The sequence below is a fragment of the Henckelia pumila genome, chromosome 2 (genome assembly GCF_033568475.1).
Source record: "Henckelia pumila isolate YLH828 chromosome 2, ASM3356847v2, whole genome shotgun sequence".
NCBI lineage: Eukaryota > Viridiplantae > Streptophyta > Magnoliopsida > Lamiales > Gesneriaceae > Henckelia > Henckelia pumila.
Window position 1 is genome coordinate 9690101 of NC_133121.1, and position 17759 is coordinate 9707859.

The following is a 17759-nucleotide window of genomic DNA, read 5'->3' on the forward strand; positions in this document are numbered from 1 at the left end:
TGATGCTATAGAGAATTTCCATGTGATAATGAATTGTATTTATAATTTGCGTAGATGAATTATTTCGTTAAATTGATTAAATGTTTAATTGTGAGATATATTTTCCAATATATATATATATATATATATATATATATATATATATGAAGTTCCCGCAAAAAAATAGTACACTATAAAATAAAATATTTATTATTGATGCATTCATCCATCGCATTAAATATTCAAAAATAATTAAAAAAATAAACACATAATAAAATGTGAAGTATTATTTATTTATTTTTAAAAAATAAAATTAAAATTGGACTCTTTTCATTTAATTTCAATTATGATTTTGAGTTTTGTGTTACTTTTGTAAATTTAGTTTTTTATACTTTCTATTGTATTAAATAAAATATACAATTTTAATATAATATTAATTTTTTAAACCTTTTTAAATGAGTTTTTGGTATATTGATTGTTCGTAATTTGTTATTATTATTATTATTATTATTATTATTATTATTATTATTATTACTACTTTTTATTATTATTATTGTTATACTTTAATCAATTTTGAATTTTTGAGAATATTTATTGATTGAAAAGTTTAATAGAAAAATGATATATGGTTTTTTTAAGATTTTTTTTATATTTAATTTATTAATAACAATTACACCCAACCAAAATAAATAAGTTAATTTAATTTCAAAAGACTTATCTTCTCATTTGAAATTATTTGAAATGGCAGAAATTTTTTTGATATAATAATTTTTATAATATTTAATATTTAAAATTTAAATATATTCATTATATTATGATAGGATCAGTCACGGTGTGTAGAGGGGGTGAAATTCGGAGTTCATATCCAAACGTTATGCTCGAAATACCAGAGCTGCTCAAAATCGGTTTAACACAAAATCAGTTGAGTGCATATGAGTAGTTTAGTGCTATATCTCTTGATCCGTTGATTTTTGGGCAAAGTGATAAACATAAAAGTTGTAGCCCTTTCTCTTATCTTTCCATAGAATCAAGAATAACTCAATTCGGAGTTCATATGCGAAAGTTATGCTTAATATACCAGTCTATTCTAGAAATTCTGCTTTGCATAATTTATGTTTCAAACCAGTAATTTCAACGCAGTTTAGCATCTCCATAGGATCCGATTCAGTCTTCAACTTGTGAAAATGATTTGTAGATCATTGTCTTGCCTTTCCAACTCATGGTGAATAGTTCCATTCGGATAATTGAGTTGCACAATATAGCCAATATACCAGAACTGCTCGATGTAAACTGCTTCTGTATTTCTGCTAAACTGATGCAATTCAGTTTGGTATTGCGACGTCAGTTTGATCTAGATAACATCCGTGTTTACTCAACTGACGTGAAATACAATATGTTCCAAATTGAGTTTACTTTGTATTATTTTTGGCGGATAATAAATTTCATCTCTGATCCATGAGATATCATCAAAATAGTAGAGCTCGCCAGAGATTCAGTTTTGCTAACTTTGAGTTTTGGCTTCCATTTTTAGTTTAGCAACTTCACACTAGATTAAATATGTTAGAAACACAATAACAAGTTTTGTTATCATCAAAATCAAGATTTCTTGTGTTACAAAAACCCAACATATTATATCAAAATTTTATATAAATTATTAAAACGTGCACTAATAATTATTAATTTTAATTGTTAACTATACAAATTAATAATCTGTGCATCTCATATATAAAATATTAGTTAGTTATAATGGTGAAACATCGATTTATATGTGAATTGAATCAACAATAGACACGTTCAATTCAAAATATTTTGGTACTATTTTACGAAATCAAAGTACAAAAACATCTAATTTGGGTAATATTTAAAGTATATTGAGCACTAAAATAAGTAAATTGAATATTCGAATGGATGAGATCATTTAATGTCAATGTTCAATACAAAATTTTTGGGTATTTTTTTATGAAATTGAAGCATTAAAATACCTAAATTTGGGTACCAATTAGAATAAATTGAGCACTAAATCTCATAAATTGGATATTAAAATTTATAAGAATATTTGATACCAATATTCAGCCCAATAAGTATGCGGATTGTTATTTGAAAATTAAATAAAAATTTAAGCATTTTTTTGTGCAATCAAAGTGCAAACGGTTTAATTTGGATGATCTAAAATGAAGTGGCCTTATTCAAAAGAATAACATAAGTAAATATTATATACTTAAATACACATTAATGATACCCAAATAAAAATCGTTAATGATTATTACCTCTTATTCATTAAGTATACACATTTTTTTAAATTAAGTATACATATGTGTTTGTATTAAGACACGACGATTCCCTTTAATATTCATATTCAAATTTTTAGGTTATGTACCAAATTTAAAAAAACTAACACTGCATTTGCTTTATTATCCTGAAATTAGCATATCTTGTATCCATTACGATGTTGTTAGTGTCTTTAATCGGTAAATTAAAATTATGGTAAGAAGTTGTTTCATATATGTTATTCATTAATAATATATATGAATTTGAATTAAGACGATGACAATTTTTCTCCAAATTTATACTCAAATTTTCAGGTTATGTACCCAATTTATAACAGATAATACTAATTTCGCATTAAATTATCTTGAAATTGACATATTTTGTGTCAATAATGGTGTTAGTATCGTTTAATTGGTTGATGAAAATTATGATAAGAAATTGATTTCCTAAATCTTAATTATTAATTGTACATGAGTTTAGATCAAAACGACGATGGCCTTTTATAGACATTCATGAACCCTACCAAGAAGTTGATCACATATTTGTTAATCTTAATATATGTTATGTGTCAAATCTCATTAATAATTCTATTTAAAATAACTAATTACGTTCACATTCGATGGAGACAACAATCTTCGCATCGAATACTCAAATTCGATAACAATGTGCTATATTAACTCCTGTATGTATCATATTTGTACTTGGATGTACCTGGTTTACTTACATATGTACCTTCTTTAACTATTTTATTATGGGAAAATTGCTTTTTTGGTCCTGTATGTTTGTCACTTTGCGATTTTGGTCCTTTATATTTTCAGATTGCAGTTTTAGTCCGCTATCTTTATTTTTTTGGCAATTTTAGTCCTTTTTCCGATGTGGCGCTGACGTGGCACCAATTCAATGCTGACGTGGAGCTGACGTGTACAGTGCCACGTCAGCATTTTCGAAGAAAAAGGACCAAAATTGCCAAAAATCGAAACATACAGGACTAAAACTGAAATGTGAAAACATAAAGGACCAAAATCGCAAAGTGACAAACATACAGGACTAAATTTGCAATTTTCCCTTTTATTATTTAGGTATCAATTGACATTAGTGTAGTTTTTTGTGTAAATACTCAAATTGGAGAAATATGTGTTATATTAACCTCGTTATGTACCTTATTTTAATACTATTATACCTTATTTACTTGGAAATGTACCATCTTAAAGTGAGTAATTAAATCTTTAGATTATACTTGACAATTGATATAAGTGAAACTTTTTTGAATAGTTATTATATGGTTTTAGTATCTCAAATATATATATATATATATATATATCTATACACACCACTAATGGGTAGGAATTGAGATATTGGTGATCTCTAGTTGAAGTCATAGCATATAAACATTCCATAGACATTCATGAATCATTTACCAAGAATTTGATCACATGGTTGCTAATTTTAATATATATTCTTGTGTGAAAATCTCATTTATAATTCAATATTTAAAATAACTAATCACATTTACGTTTGGTGGATACAACAATTTTTCCATCGAATACTCAAATTCAATCAATGTGCTCTATTAACTCCTATATGTACCATATTTGTACTTGGATGTACCTGGTTTACTTACATATGTACCTTGTTTAACTATTTTATTATTTACTTATCAATTGACATTAGTGTAGTTTTTTTGTGTAAATACTCAAATTGGAGAAATATGTGTTATATTCACCTTGTTATGTACCTTATTTCAATACTATTGTACCTTATTTACTTGGATCTGTACTTGATAGAATGGATATATTGATAGAATATTTACAGTAAGAAAATCACGAAAAATGTCAATTTCACCATGAAATTTACCCAACTAATTTAAGTGATTACATAAAAGGGTAATTATCTTTGTTGAATCTATAGATGATGTGCTCGATTGACTCTTATACGTACCCAATTGTAAATTTAATGTACCATATTTTATTTGAATGTGCATCAAGATGTGTACACTTCCTAGGTTGGGCAAAAAATTCCCAGCACTCATATTTGATACGTATGCATGTACTTTATTGTCCTCAATATGTACCTTATTTTAACATGTTTGTATTGGATATACTTCAAGTTGTACTTGATTTCAAGTAATTGATTATTTATTTCTCATTATATCAATTTGACATTAGTATATTTTGTGTGACTGACTACTCATATTTGATACATATGTGCTCTAATGTTTCCAATGTGTATCCTATTGTAACATTTGTATATTTGATGTACTTAAGTATATACGTGATTTCAAGTATTTAATTTAATTGATAAAATGAGTAATAAGGGAGATTTACAAAAAATATTTTTTAACAATTTTATTTTGATATCAAATATAAGAGTTTTACAAAAATATAATATTTTCGGATTTTTAAACTTCAATCTTAAACATTATTTATATAAAAACACTTTAAAAATATAAATACATTACATTTATTTCATATATAATATTTGTTTATTATATTAAACACGCAATGCGTGTGCCTCAAGTACTACTCAAATTAATGCATAAGACTTGGAAAAAAAATAATTTTTTATCATAATTTTTATCTATTAAAAACAAAAATTGTCAACTTAATTATTGACACAAAATAGCTTATTTTTGGTACAGAATAATTTGAATTCGGTATAAATAGTACTTAAATAAGTACAAAACATAGCAAACTGGACATATAAACTTCGGAGAACAATGCGATCTTTTTTTGAAATATTTTATCAAATTAATGCGTAAGAATTAAAAAAAATAACTTCTTACCATTATATTTTGTATCATTCAAGAACAAAACACTATGAACTTAATATTTGATACAAAATAACACATTTTCGTCATCATTCATATAAAACAATATTTATATTTTGAATCGATCCCTGAAATCAAATTAAATGGAATCAATCATTCATTCCAATACCCACATTTTTTATGTTATTTAACGCTCAATTTATTTTAATTAATTCCCAGATTAGTTACCAGTTTGTAGTACTTCGATTTCATGAAACATTAATATTCAATAATTTTGAATTTAACATTGACATTAAATGATCTCATCCATTAGAATGCTCAATTTAATTGTTTTAGTGTTCAATTTTATTTAATTAATAATTAAATTGCATACTTTTGTACCTTGATTTCACAAAACTGTACCAACATTTTTTAATTGAATCTGTCTAAATTGTCTAATATTGATTCATTTTTCAAAAAAGTTTTTTTTTTTTTTTAAAAAAAAAACAAACCTCCGCATAATTCGTATAACACACACAGAATTTAATAATTATTGATTGAAATCACAACTGATTTAATTTTGAAATGTGTATTAAGGGCATTGAAATCAATTGTTATTCATTGATCCGAATTATCTCATATGGTCTGTAATTGCATCAAAAGATCCAATAAATATATGTTATTGATTATTGTACATTTTGAATAGCAGAAGAGAAGATCTTATGAATTTTAAGAATTTTCAAAGAATTATAGAAAAAATATTTCACAATTGATTTACTAAAATGAGGTTTTTAATTTGTACAATTCATAAGAGATTCAGAATTAACTGACAACATTACAAATATTTGAATTGGTTTATAACATAATGAAACTTATGCACACTAATGTCCATATGTCATTGTAGACACTTTAATCATTCAAATGTTATCTCTTATAAACATCAATACAAACAATTGATAGGCATACAATTTGACACCCCATTATAACTAATTCATTAGATTATTTTTAATTGATAAATAATTTTCCCTAGCATTAAATTCAATAATTCGTGACATTTGAAAATCTACCACATAATTAAAAAACTTACTTCTTTAAATAAATAATTAATCTTAACAAATTATAAATCCAAATCATTATCACTATGAAATTCTCCGTAGGTATTAATCAAATTTTTTTGACGTTCAATTACTTAAATAGAGAATCGAAACTTAATTAATTTTTTTACTTTAAGCCTACTTATTCAAATATTTCAAATATTCATTTTATTTTAATTTCTAACAAATTGGGCATAACTTGAACACGATTATGGATATATTTAAGGATATTATTAAACACTATTTTTAAAGAAAAAAATATATTTTCATAAAACAAAATCAAACTAAATGGTTTCAACAATGTGAAAAAAGAAAAAAAAATAACGAGATAAAAATGTACAATAATAGTATCTACGAAAATCATGCGAGTTCGATTAAAAAAAAAAAGAGGGTAATATTGGTTTAGGTAAATGCAGTGAAGAAGAATAAAGATAAAATAATGGAAAAGAAAAGGGTATTATGGGGTTTAATAAAACAAAAGAGGGTATTATGGTAGTTTGACAAAGGACTGATTCTTAATTTGACTTTTGGTTTAGGAACTGTATAGGATGTATGTCACTATTAATATTTATAGATGTTGTATGTCCATCATACAAAGATTGAAAATTTGACAAATATTGAGTTATTCATAATATCTATTCGGATATAGTGAGGCCAGTTTGGTTACAAAAAAATTTTGCTTTTAAAAATGATTTTTTAAGTTGGCTTTAAAAAATAATTTTTTAAGTAAAAGTTATAATAATTTTGTATTTGAATAAATAGATTGAAAGCATTTTTTTAATTAAGTTTTTTTTTAAAAAAAAACATTTGCGAAGTTATAAATATGAGCTTTTAAAAAAGCACTTTATTTTGGCTTAATATATGTGCTTTTAAAAGCACTGCAGATCTACCCAAATACATTTGAACAATAAAAACATTTTTCTCTTCTAGCTTCTTAATCCAAAGACACTCTAAATCAAATCTCAAATATTTACAACATTGATCTAGATAATATTGCATAATTTATTTTCTTTTAAAAATGAGATGTCTATCTTCTTTATCTTAATGAAATGTGATGATCACAAATATAAATTATGACAAAAACGCTTGGGAGACCATCTCACTAATTAACGAGATGGATCTCAACCCGGCTCAAATCATGAAAAAATATTATTTTTTATATTCAAGTATCAATTTTTCATGGTAAATATGAGCACGGTTGATCCGTATCACGGATATAGATCCATAAAACGGTCTCACAAGATATCTACTCATTAATTATACACTCATATTTTATGATTGGAGCATCGGAATTTAGGGGTGTTCAAACTTTGGTTAAAAAAAAAACGAAAATCCAAAACCGAATAATCAAACACATAATCGAGCCAAAAATTGAATTTTGTTAATTCAATAAAATCGAAGTTTATATAGTTCAATTACGGATTATATATGTTAAAATTAAATTGATTGAAAAAACCGAAATTTTATTAGATACACAATTTTATTTTATAAATTTTTTCGCTTGAATTATCGTGCAAATTAAGACTTCCATTTCCACCACTCATCGCGTACAACCATGTTGTATGACATTCGTAATGACTTCTTTTATGGATCATATAAGTTCTATTGTTGCATTTTCTACATATAACAAAAATATATGTAAAATTTAGGACTTTGATGTCAGATGAATTACATGGTCATGGTAGCGACTTTTTTTTTTTTTTTTTTTATGTCTATAACTTCTGTTGTTGCATTTTAATTTCTTGATACATAACAAGAGTTTTAGGCCAACAAAAGAATACACAAGAATGACGCAACCCCATGTAGCCCTGTTTCCCTGAGTTGGCATGGGCAGTTTGATCCCATTCCTTCGCATAGCCGCTACCCTCGCCGCTAGCGGCTGTGCGGTCACCGTAATCACCCTCCATGATAGGATTTGATTACGCACACTTCGAGTCTGTGCCTAACTCCCAAGAACAAAACTCTGTTGATAATATTTCTGAATGAATCCCAAATATTCTTTTTACAATCTTTAAATAATGAGCGATAAAAGCAGGAGAAAACATTCTGAACAGAATCGTAACTAACTACAATTGATATAAAATATGCTTTCTCTATCCTATGACGTAATCCTTCATCCATGTAGGTTGGTTGCGTCTTCTAGGCTCTGGCCGCTGGTTACCCTCTCCTTCCTCTTCCTCGTGCACTTGGGTGGTATTGAAAATTTCTGAGTCTTCCATTATTTGGACTGGACTTTTATCAATTATCCTTTTGTTGGCCCATTCTTCAAGTTGTTGGCCCACCAATTGTGAGTCCATCTCCAGTTTTACGGGCTTATCACTCCCCTCATCTTCAAAATCAACCTTGTCCTCAAGGTTGAACTGATTGTAAAGAGAGCAGAACTCATGAAAGTTTTCCCAAGTGACATCTTCTGGATATTGGTCAGACCACTGCACTAACACTTGCTTCACTTTCTAATTATTAAGAGTGATAATCCGAGTAGCTAAAATGCTCAGAGGCAAAGATAGTGGTTGGTTGTTAACACTGAACTCAGGCAGTGGTTCAATGTGGTTGGGAACATCTTCTTGATAGAGTTTGACTTGTGATACGTGAAATGTGGGGTGAATGCGGCTTGTAGGTGGTAACTGCAGCTTGTAAGCTACCTGTCCCACTCGAGCCATGACAGGAAAAGGTCCAAAATATCTTTTGCAGAGTTTTGGGTGCAATCTGCGAGCTACAGTAGTTTGTCGATAAGGGGCAAGCTTAACCAAGATCAGATCCCCAACTTGAAATTGTTTTTCCTTGCGGGAAGTGTCTGCTTGTAGCTTCATTTGCTGTCGTGCAACACTCAAATGTTGTTTTAATTTCCTCAACACTTCATCATGTGCCAACAACTCCGAATTGATTGATTTTGATGGAGTTGGAAATCTGAGATCAAGGACTACAACTTTTATATTCATCACGTTAAGGGGCAAGCTTAACCAAGATCAGATCCCCAACTTGAAATTGTTTTTTCTTGCGGGAAGTGTCTGCTTGTAGCTTCATTTGCTGTCGTGCAACACTCAAATGTTGTTTTAATTTCCTCAACACTTCATCACGTGCCAACAACTCCGATTTGACTATGGCCAATGAAGTACTCCCCCAAACATAAACTGGAATGGTTGGTGGTAATCGGCCATAGACGGCTTGGAATGGAGTCATTCCAATATCAGAATGGTAACTGGTATTATAGTGATATTCTGCCCAACATAAAAAGTTTGCCCAGATAGTGGGTTTTTCCATAGTGAACGCCCTCAAGTATTGTTCCAAACACCGATTTAGCACCTTCGTCTGACCATCGGTTTGTGGGTGGTACGATGAACTCATTATTAATTTGGTGCCCATCAATTCAAACACTTTTTGCCAGAATTGACTGGTGAAGAGGGGGTCGCGGTCCGAAATGATGGACCGGGGTACGCCATGAAGACGTATAACCATTGAACAAAATAAATCCGCAACCTGACTTGCTGTGTGGGATGTTGGCAAGAGACCAAAATGAGCATACTTCATAAACCTATCAATGACCACCAAAATGACTGTATACCCCTTCGATCGCGGCAATCCTGTTATAAAATCCAGGGCTATGTCTTCCCATATTTGTTCGGGAGTCTCAGTTGGTTGTAACAGACCATATGGTTTCTCAGTGGAGTATTTGGTAGTTTGACAAACATAACATTTAGCCACAAATTCTTGTACTGACTTTCTCATCCCTTCCCAATAGAAGTTTGCTGATAGGCGCAAAAATGTGCGTTTTACACCAGCATGGCCTCTCATGGGGGAACTATGGAATTCTTGCATCACCAACTCCTTTGAAGAAGAATCAGGAGCTAAATAATACCGCCCGCGAAACAAGAGCAACCCATTCCTCACTGTGAACTTCGAGTCAGATACTTGTGGATGGTCACTCATACGCTGGTGCAACTCCAATAATTTGGAGTTTGTCCGATTCTCCTGATATAAAACATCCAGGAAGACAAACTGAGGTTTAGACATGGTTGTAAAGAGGACTGGTTCCACCCTTTTGTTCTCTTCTTCATGCACCCTCGACAAAGAATCGGTAGCCGAGTTTTCCCGCCCTGACTTGTATTCAATCAAAAATTGATACCCAATTAATTTTCTCAGATATTGGTGTTGTTCTGGTGTTTGGATGACTTGTGTCAGTATTTCCTTCAAGCTTTTGTGATTGGTTCGAATAATGAATTGTTGCCCAAGCAAGTACTGTCGCCACTTGGCTACTGCCTCGATAACTGCGTATAATTCTCGCACGTAGGTGGATGAGTCTTGCATTCTGGAACATAATTTTTTGCTGAAATATGATATCGGTTGTTCATCTTGCATTAATACCCCACCCACTCCCACCTTTGAAGCATCTGTTTCCACAACAAATGTTTTAGAAAAATCTGGCAACCTCAATGTAGGGGCAACTGTCAGTGCTTTCTTTAGTTCCTCGAAAGAGTTTTTAGCTTCCTCCGTCCAATGGAACGAATCCTTTTTGAGCAACTCGGTGAGAGGAGCTGCGATAGTGGCATACCCAAGGACAAAACGATGGTAGTACCCTGTAATTCCCAGGAAACCCCTTAATTGCTTAAGTTTCTTGGGTAATGGCCACTGGATCATGGCTTCAATCTTTTTTGGATCTGCCAACACCGCGCCACCTGTAACCAAATGCCCCAAATACTCCACAGTGGTTTGAAAGAAACTGCATTTGCTCCATTTCGCAAAATACCTTGGATTTAATAAACACTCCAATACCAGCTGTAAATGTTCAACATGATCCAACTCTGTTTGGCTATAGACAAGTATGTCATCAAAGAAAATAATGACAAATTTTCGCAAATACGGTTTAAAGGCACGATTCATTGCCGCTTGAAAAGTGAAGGGCACATTGGATAACCCAAACGGCATCACGATGAATTCATAATGGACCTCATGTGTTTGGAAAGCTGTTTTATGGATATCTTTTTCGTTCATCCGAATCTGGTGATACCCGGCACGTAAGTCAAGTTTGGAAAATACTCGGGCCGCTGCCAATTCATCAAGAAGCTCATCAATGGTGGGAATGGGAAACTTGTCACGAATGGTGATGGCGTTGATGGCACGGTAATCAACACAAAACCGCCACGAACCATCCTTTTTTTTAACCAACAACACCGGCGATGAATAAGGACTGGTACTCGGCCGAATAAAATCAAAGAATCAAAGTCCAGCAGTTCTTGGACTATTTTTTCCATGGCATCCTTCTGAAAATAAGGATAGCGGTAGGGCCTCACATTGATGGGTGTGGTGCCCGGTATTAAATGTATTCGGTGATCTACTGTCCGGTGAGGTGGAAGTACAGTGGGTGCAGAAAAAACTTGCTGATATCTCCGCAACAACAATTGCCCCTGTTCAGGGATTTGCTGGAACAACTCCTGTACATCCTCTTCCCATATCCCCTCCTTGCTTTGAAGTTCCCATGCATTTTGAGATATAGTATAGCAAGCTGTAATAGAGGAACTCCCTAACAGTATACACATTTGATTATAAGTTATTCATCTGGCTCAGGTAACTTGTTTCCCCTCAAACAGATACGTTCCCCTTTTAATGAGAATTCCATCGTCAACTCTTCATGATCATGAAGACAAGGCCCAAGAGTTCTTGTGAGACCTCGGTTCTAAACAACTTATCTCGGATTAAACAACAATTAAACATACAAAATCCAAGACTAAAGTAAAAGAAATTTTTTTTTTTCAGAAGAGGTGCGCCCGGGCGGCTAAAAACTGCAGCCCGGGCGCCTCCCAAAACAGCAACCTGCTGTTTGGCCCGAAGGGGTGTGCGCCCGGGCGGCTAAAAAATGTAGCCCGAGCGCCCCCTGATGCAGAACTAGGAAACAGTAGAAAAACTAGGAGGCTCGACTCCAACACTTCCAAAACGAAATCATGCATTACAACGCAACTCAAAACGTTAATACACATGCATAATCCAATATAAAGTAGTTCTAAAGTTATACAATCTCAAACTAATAGAACATGCTTCATTCTAAGATTACAAACCGAATAACAACATAACAAGTTCGAGTTCTAATATGCTTAAATCTTAACTAGATAAACATGCTGATTCGACTTCTAAAACCGAGTCCCACTACTAACTCTCCCTCTTGAAGTTAACCGGGTCTTCCCTGACTCGATCCTGCCCCACCTGTTGCCAAGTACACATACAAAACAAAGCAACAGCCGGATAAACCGGTGAGAATGATATTCCCAGTAAAAAACAACATAACAAGTAATAAATCAGTAAACATGCTTCCAAGGCAACACGTAATCAATTTCAACGTAATGAATGCATGACTTTAAACGGGATATCAAATCTGATAAACGAGGGATTGATGCTGTGCTTTTGGGATCCCGAGGATGAGATCACGTGACGACTCACCGACTCTCCCAATCGAAGTGGTGCCACGTATCTCACTCCTCTAGACTTTGAGCAACTATAATGAATATGCTAGCACTAGGCGAAACGACTACGACCTAGGCCACTCAATCATAGTTCCCAAACGTCCAAACAAAAAGGGCGGTTCTGCCCGCTGAAATCAACGTACGCTCAAGATGAATGCATAGCAGAAACATAAAACATAAGCCACATAGTCAAAAGCAAAATCAATCAACAAGACACAAGTTCCTCATGCTAGAACAAGTGTACATGCAATATGTGATTTGAAAGGGAAACTCGAGAACCAACTGTCCCGAGTATGCTATCCCGCTACGATGACTACTTTTACCTTTCAATGCAATAGCTCCAACTCTGGAAAAGCTACAACAAAACATTGTATCAAAGACTAACCAATCTAAACAACAACTATTGTTCAAGGTAAAACTCTTTACCGATCTTCGTCCAAACTCTAGACGATCAAATGCTGCTAACACAGGACTCGACAACTCCAACGAATCTGTACGAAGATAAGAGATGATCAACTACAACGATCACTCACAAGCCAATGCTTCAACAATTCAAAAACGATTCGAAAATCCAAAACTCAAACCGACGGCATAACGACTATAAACTGAACAAACCGGAAATGCAGACAGCAGTTCAATACCGATATAACCTCATATCAATGCCCTAAACAACAATAACAAAGCAAACCCATCAATCTCAAAATCCACATTTTCGAAAATGGCTTCCAAAAATCATAACAAATCCGAACGTCGCTCTAATTCAAAACCGACAGATAATAAACGATCAGAACTCTGTCAAGAACAACATACTCGAATCTCAAACGATTCTAACAACATCCAAAAACTAGAATGCATCTGATCGTAGAAAAACTTACGATAGAACGAAGCTCTCGCAGCCGTGATCATTAAACTGCCTTCAAAAATAAATTCCAACGGCCGGATCGAGCTCAGACTGAAATCAGAAAGCTTGGAGGCTCAATGGATCGGCTTCAATGGAAGAGACGTTCTTGGGGAAGGAGGAGAAGACTTGTCAAACCAATTATAAGTGTAGATAATATATAAAATCCAATATTTGCATTTTAGTCCCTGAAATTTCCAAAATTTGCAAAAAAGACCCTGATCAAAATCAAGTCGGCTCTTGAACTCTGTAATCTCCGATTAACTCAAATAAACTCATTTAAGATAAAAAACGGGGCGTTACAATTCTCCCCCACTAAGAAGAGATTTCGTCCTCGAAATCAACGAGAACCACAACTCATAAGATAGAATAAATAACTAAAGACAGTAAGAAGAACTCACGTCATCCGAATATCTCCGGAAATTGCTGTCTCATATCAGATTCTGTCTCCCAAGTCGCTTCCTCGACGCCGTGACGGCTTCACTGCACTTTCACCAACGGAATCAACTTGGTTCTGAGTTGCTTCTCATTCCGATTAAGGATCTGAATCGCTCGCTCAAAGTGGCTCAGAGTCTCGTCTAACTCGGCTTCGTCAGGATAAAGGATATGAGAAGGATCTGGATGATACTTTCGCAACATAGAGACGTGAAAAACTTCGTGAATACCAGATAAAGACGGAGGAAGTGCAAGTCTGTAGGCAAGATCGCCTATCTTCTCGAGAATCTCGTACGGCCCGATGAATCTCGGAGATAACTTCCCTCTCTTACCGAATCTTACAGTGCCTCTGAAAGGTGAAATCTTTAGAAAAACTCGGTCTCCCTGATCAAAACTCAGAGGTCTACGCCTGACATTCGCATACTTCGCCTGTCTATCCTGAGCTGACTTAATTCTAGACTGAATGACCTTAACCTGCTCTGCCATATCTCTAAGCATCTCCGGTCCCAAATCTGGTGACTCGGACAAATCATCCCAAAACAACGGAGATCGGCACTTCTTACCATACAAAGCCTCAAAAGGCGCCATACCGATACTCGCTTGGAAGCTGTTGTTGTAATAAAACTTGACAAGAGGCAAAGATTGTTGCCAACTAGTGCCAAAGTCTAGCACTACCGCTCGCAGCATATCCTCTAACGTCTGGATAGTTCGCTCTGACTGTCCATCGGTCTGAGAATGATAAGCTGTACTCAGATGCAATCGAGTACCAAGTGCCTCTTGCAGATTATGCCAGAAGTGCGAAGTGAATCTAGGGTCTCTATCTGTTGATAATATTTCTGAATGAATCCCAAATATTCTTTTTACAATCTTTAAATAATGAGCGATAAAAGCAGGAGAAAACATTCTGAACAGAATCGTAACTAACTACAATTGATATAAAAGATGCTTTCTCTATCCTATGACGTAATCCTTCATCCATGTAGGTTGGTTGCGTCTTCTAGGCTCTGGCCGCTGGTTACCTTCTCCTTCATCTTCCTCGTGCACTTGGGTGGTATTGGGAATTTCTGAGTCTTCCATTATTTGGACTGGACTTTTATCAATTATCCTTTTGTTGGCCCATTCTTCAAGTTGTTGGCCCACCAATTGTGAGTCCATCTCCAGTCTTACGGGCTTATCACTCCACCCCACCGTCTCCGCCGCGGAATTAGACCAAATCTCCAACTTCTTCGCATTGCATCCACACATCAAGCGCCTCCAGTTCCAACCGCTTTCTTTAGAGAAATCCAACTTCCGCAACAACGTACATCCTTTATTTGCTCAGGTTGAAGCCATCAGCAACTCACTTCACCTCCTGGATCCCATCCTCGCTGCTTTATCGCCGCCACTCTCTGCTATGATATCTGATCTACAGGTTGCGGGCAGCATGTCTCGCTTTGCTTCTAATAAATCATCCATCTCCACTTATGTTTTGGCCACTACTTCTGCAGTATATTTCTCTCTTATGCTTCTCCTTCAAAAAGGTGGCGTAATATTTCAAGAAAACAGCCATCTCGAGATACCCGGTTTTGGATCAGTACCCATCTCCAGTATTCCTCCTCAACTTTTAGATTCAAACCACTTCCTTTCTGCCCTTTTAGATGCAAATATTCCTTGTCTCAGTCATGCGAAAGCCATATTGATCAACTCGTGTGGCGAGCTCGAATCAGAGACGATCGAGGCCGGACTGGGGTGGTTGGCATGGGGAGGTGTTGGTGGCCGGAGACGACGTAGCGAAAAAAATTAGTGAGCTGATGACGGACGTACAGTTTCGTGTCATAGCTAAGGAGGTGAAAGAAAAATTTGCACGTGACAGAGAAAATGGTGGGGGTCTGGACGTGATGCTTCAAGGACTAAGCGAAGTACTTGAGGCGACAGAGAAATATGATTGAGGTTTGTTTGATTGTTTGGTGTCTCCCAGTTTGCATGAGTTTAATTCATGATGTTGTTGTATCTCCAAAATTCGTTTTGAATAAGTTGATATTTTGAAGTCTTCTTGTGATTTCCCTTTTGTTCCGGATTTTCTCGGATCCAAAATCTTATTTTGTGGTTGTTATGAAGAAGAATATCTTGAATTAACTGGACATATCGCTTGTGTCATGGTGTATACACATATTATATTTTGTGTGTATATAATATAATTTTTAATTTAAAAGTATTTGATTGAATAATTATTTTGAATATTGATCAAGAGTTGATTGGGCCGAAATAATTCATTTTAATTTATTGAACTCGATCGTATCAGTATCAGATATTTAGTTGGTTCGACATAGAACTTGAATAATTTGTAAGAGAGTTATAGTGTGGGGTTGTGATGGTAAAGAAAAAATCAATTTAATTAAAAAAAAATAGGTGAACGGGTCGAACCGATTCCCCGATTCAAGGTTGGTTCGACCGATTTTTGACCGGGTTGACCAATTCCGAGCAATTTTGACTTCAAAGGAAAAACAATTTTTGATATTATTCCGAACGGGATCCGGGGCCGTTTGCTATCGAACCGAACGATCCGATTCAGTTTAAAAACATTGGTTTATAGTTTTTATACAGTGGATGCTACCAGAAATGAGTTAAAAAATTAACGAAATGTTTATATCAAGTTTATCGTATCAAAAAATATAAAATTTATCTAAATTTTCTGTAATCAATGATTTTTGTACGATAATAATACCGAAATTTTAGATACGATAACAATATGATATTTAGAACTTTCGCTATATACTGAAATACTGAAACAATATATACTATAAATTAAAAAACTATAACTTTTTTAAATAATAAAGTTATAAATTAAAAGAATATATAAGGTTTTTTTTGGGTATAAATTTATATAAACCGATTGTATCGAACAAAAAATATAAAATTTATCGAAATTTTCTGTAATCAATGATTTTTGTACGATAATGATACCGAAATTTTAGATACGATAACAATATGATATTTAGAATTTTCGCTATATACTGAAATACTGAAACAATATATACTATAAATTAAAAAAGCTATAACGTTTTTAAATAATAAAGTTATAAATTAAAAGAATATATAAGGTTTTTTGGGTATAAATTGATATAAACCGATTGTATCGAACAAAAAATATAAAATTTATCGAAATTTTTTGTAATCAATGATTTTTGTACGATAATGATACCGAAATTTTAGATACGATAACAATATGATATTTAGAACTTTCGCTATATACTGAAATACTGAAACAATATATACTATAAATTAAAAAAGCTATAACGTTTTTAAATAATAAAGTTATAAATTAAAAGAATATATAAGGTTTTTTTTTGGGTATAAATTGATATAAACCGATTGTATCGAACAAAAAATATAAAATTTATCGAAATTTTCTGTAATCAATGATTTTTGTACGATAATGATACCGAAATTTTAGATACGATAACAATATGATATTTAGAACTTTCGCTATATACTGAAATACTGAAACAATATATACTATAAATTAAAAAAGCTATAACGTTTTTAAATAATAAATTTATAAATTAAAAGAATATATAAGGTTTTTTTGGGTATAAATTGATATAAACCGATTGTATCGAACAAAAAATATAAAATTTATCGAAATTTTCTGTAATCAATGATTTTTGTACGATAATGATACCGAAATTTTAGATACGATAACAATATGATATTTAGAACTTTCGCTATATACTGAAATACTGAATCAATATATACTATAAATTAAAAAAGCTATAACGTTTTTAAATAATAAAGTTATAAATTAAAAGAATATATAAGGTTATTTTTGGGTATAAATTGATATAAACCGATTGTATCGAAATTTCGGTATATCACAAATTTCAATATAATCAGTATACAATTTATAG

General features: G+C 32.8%; 1 protein-coding gene across 1 annotated transcript; it reads left to right on the top strand.

Moving 5' to 3' along the window:
* The first annotated feature begins 14748 nt into the window (after positions 1 to 14748).
* On the top strand, positions 14749 to 15655 carry LOC140877189 (UDP-glycosyltransferase 708C1-like). Its single transcript, XM_073280721.1, has 2 exons — positions 14749 to 14788; positions 14856 to 15655. Exons 1-2 carry the CDS (start codon positions 14749 to 14751, stop codon positions 15653 to 15655), a joined length of 840 nt encoding a protein of 279 aa, XP_073136822.1.
* Positions 15656 to 17759: the final 2104 nt, after the last annotated feature.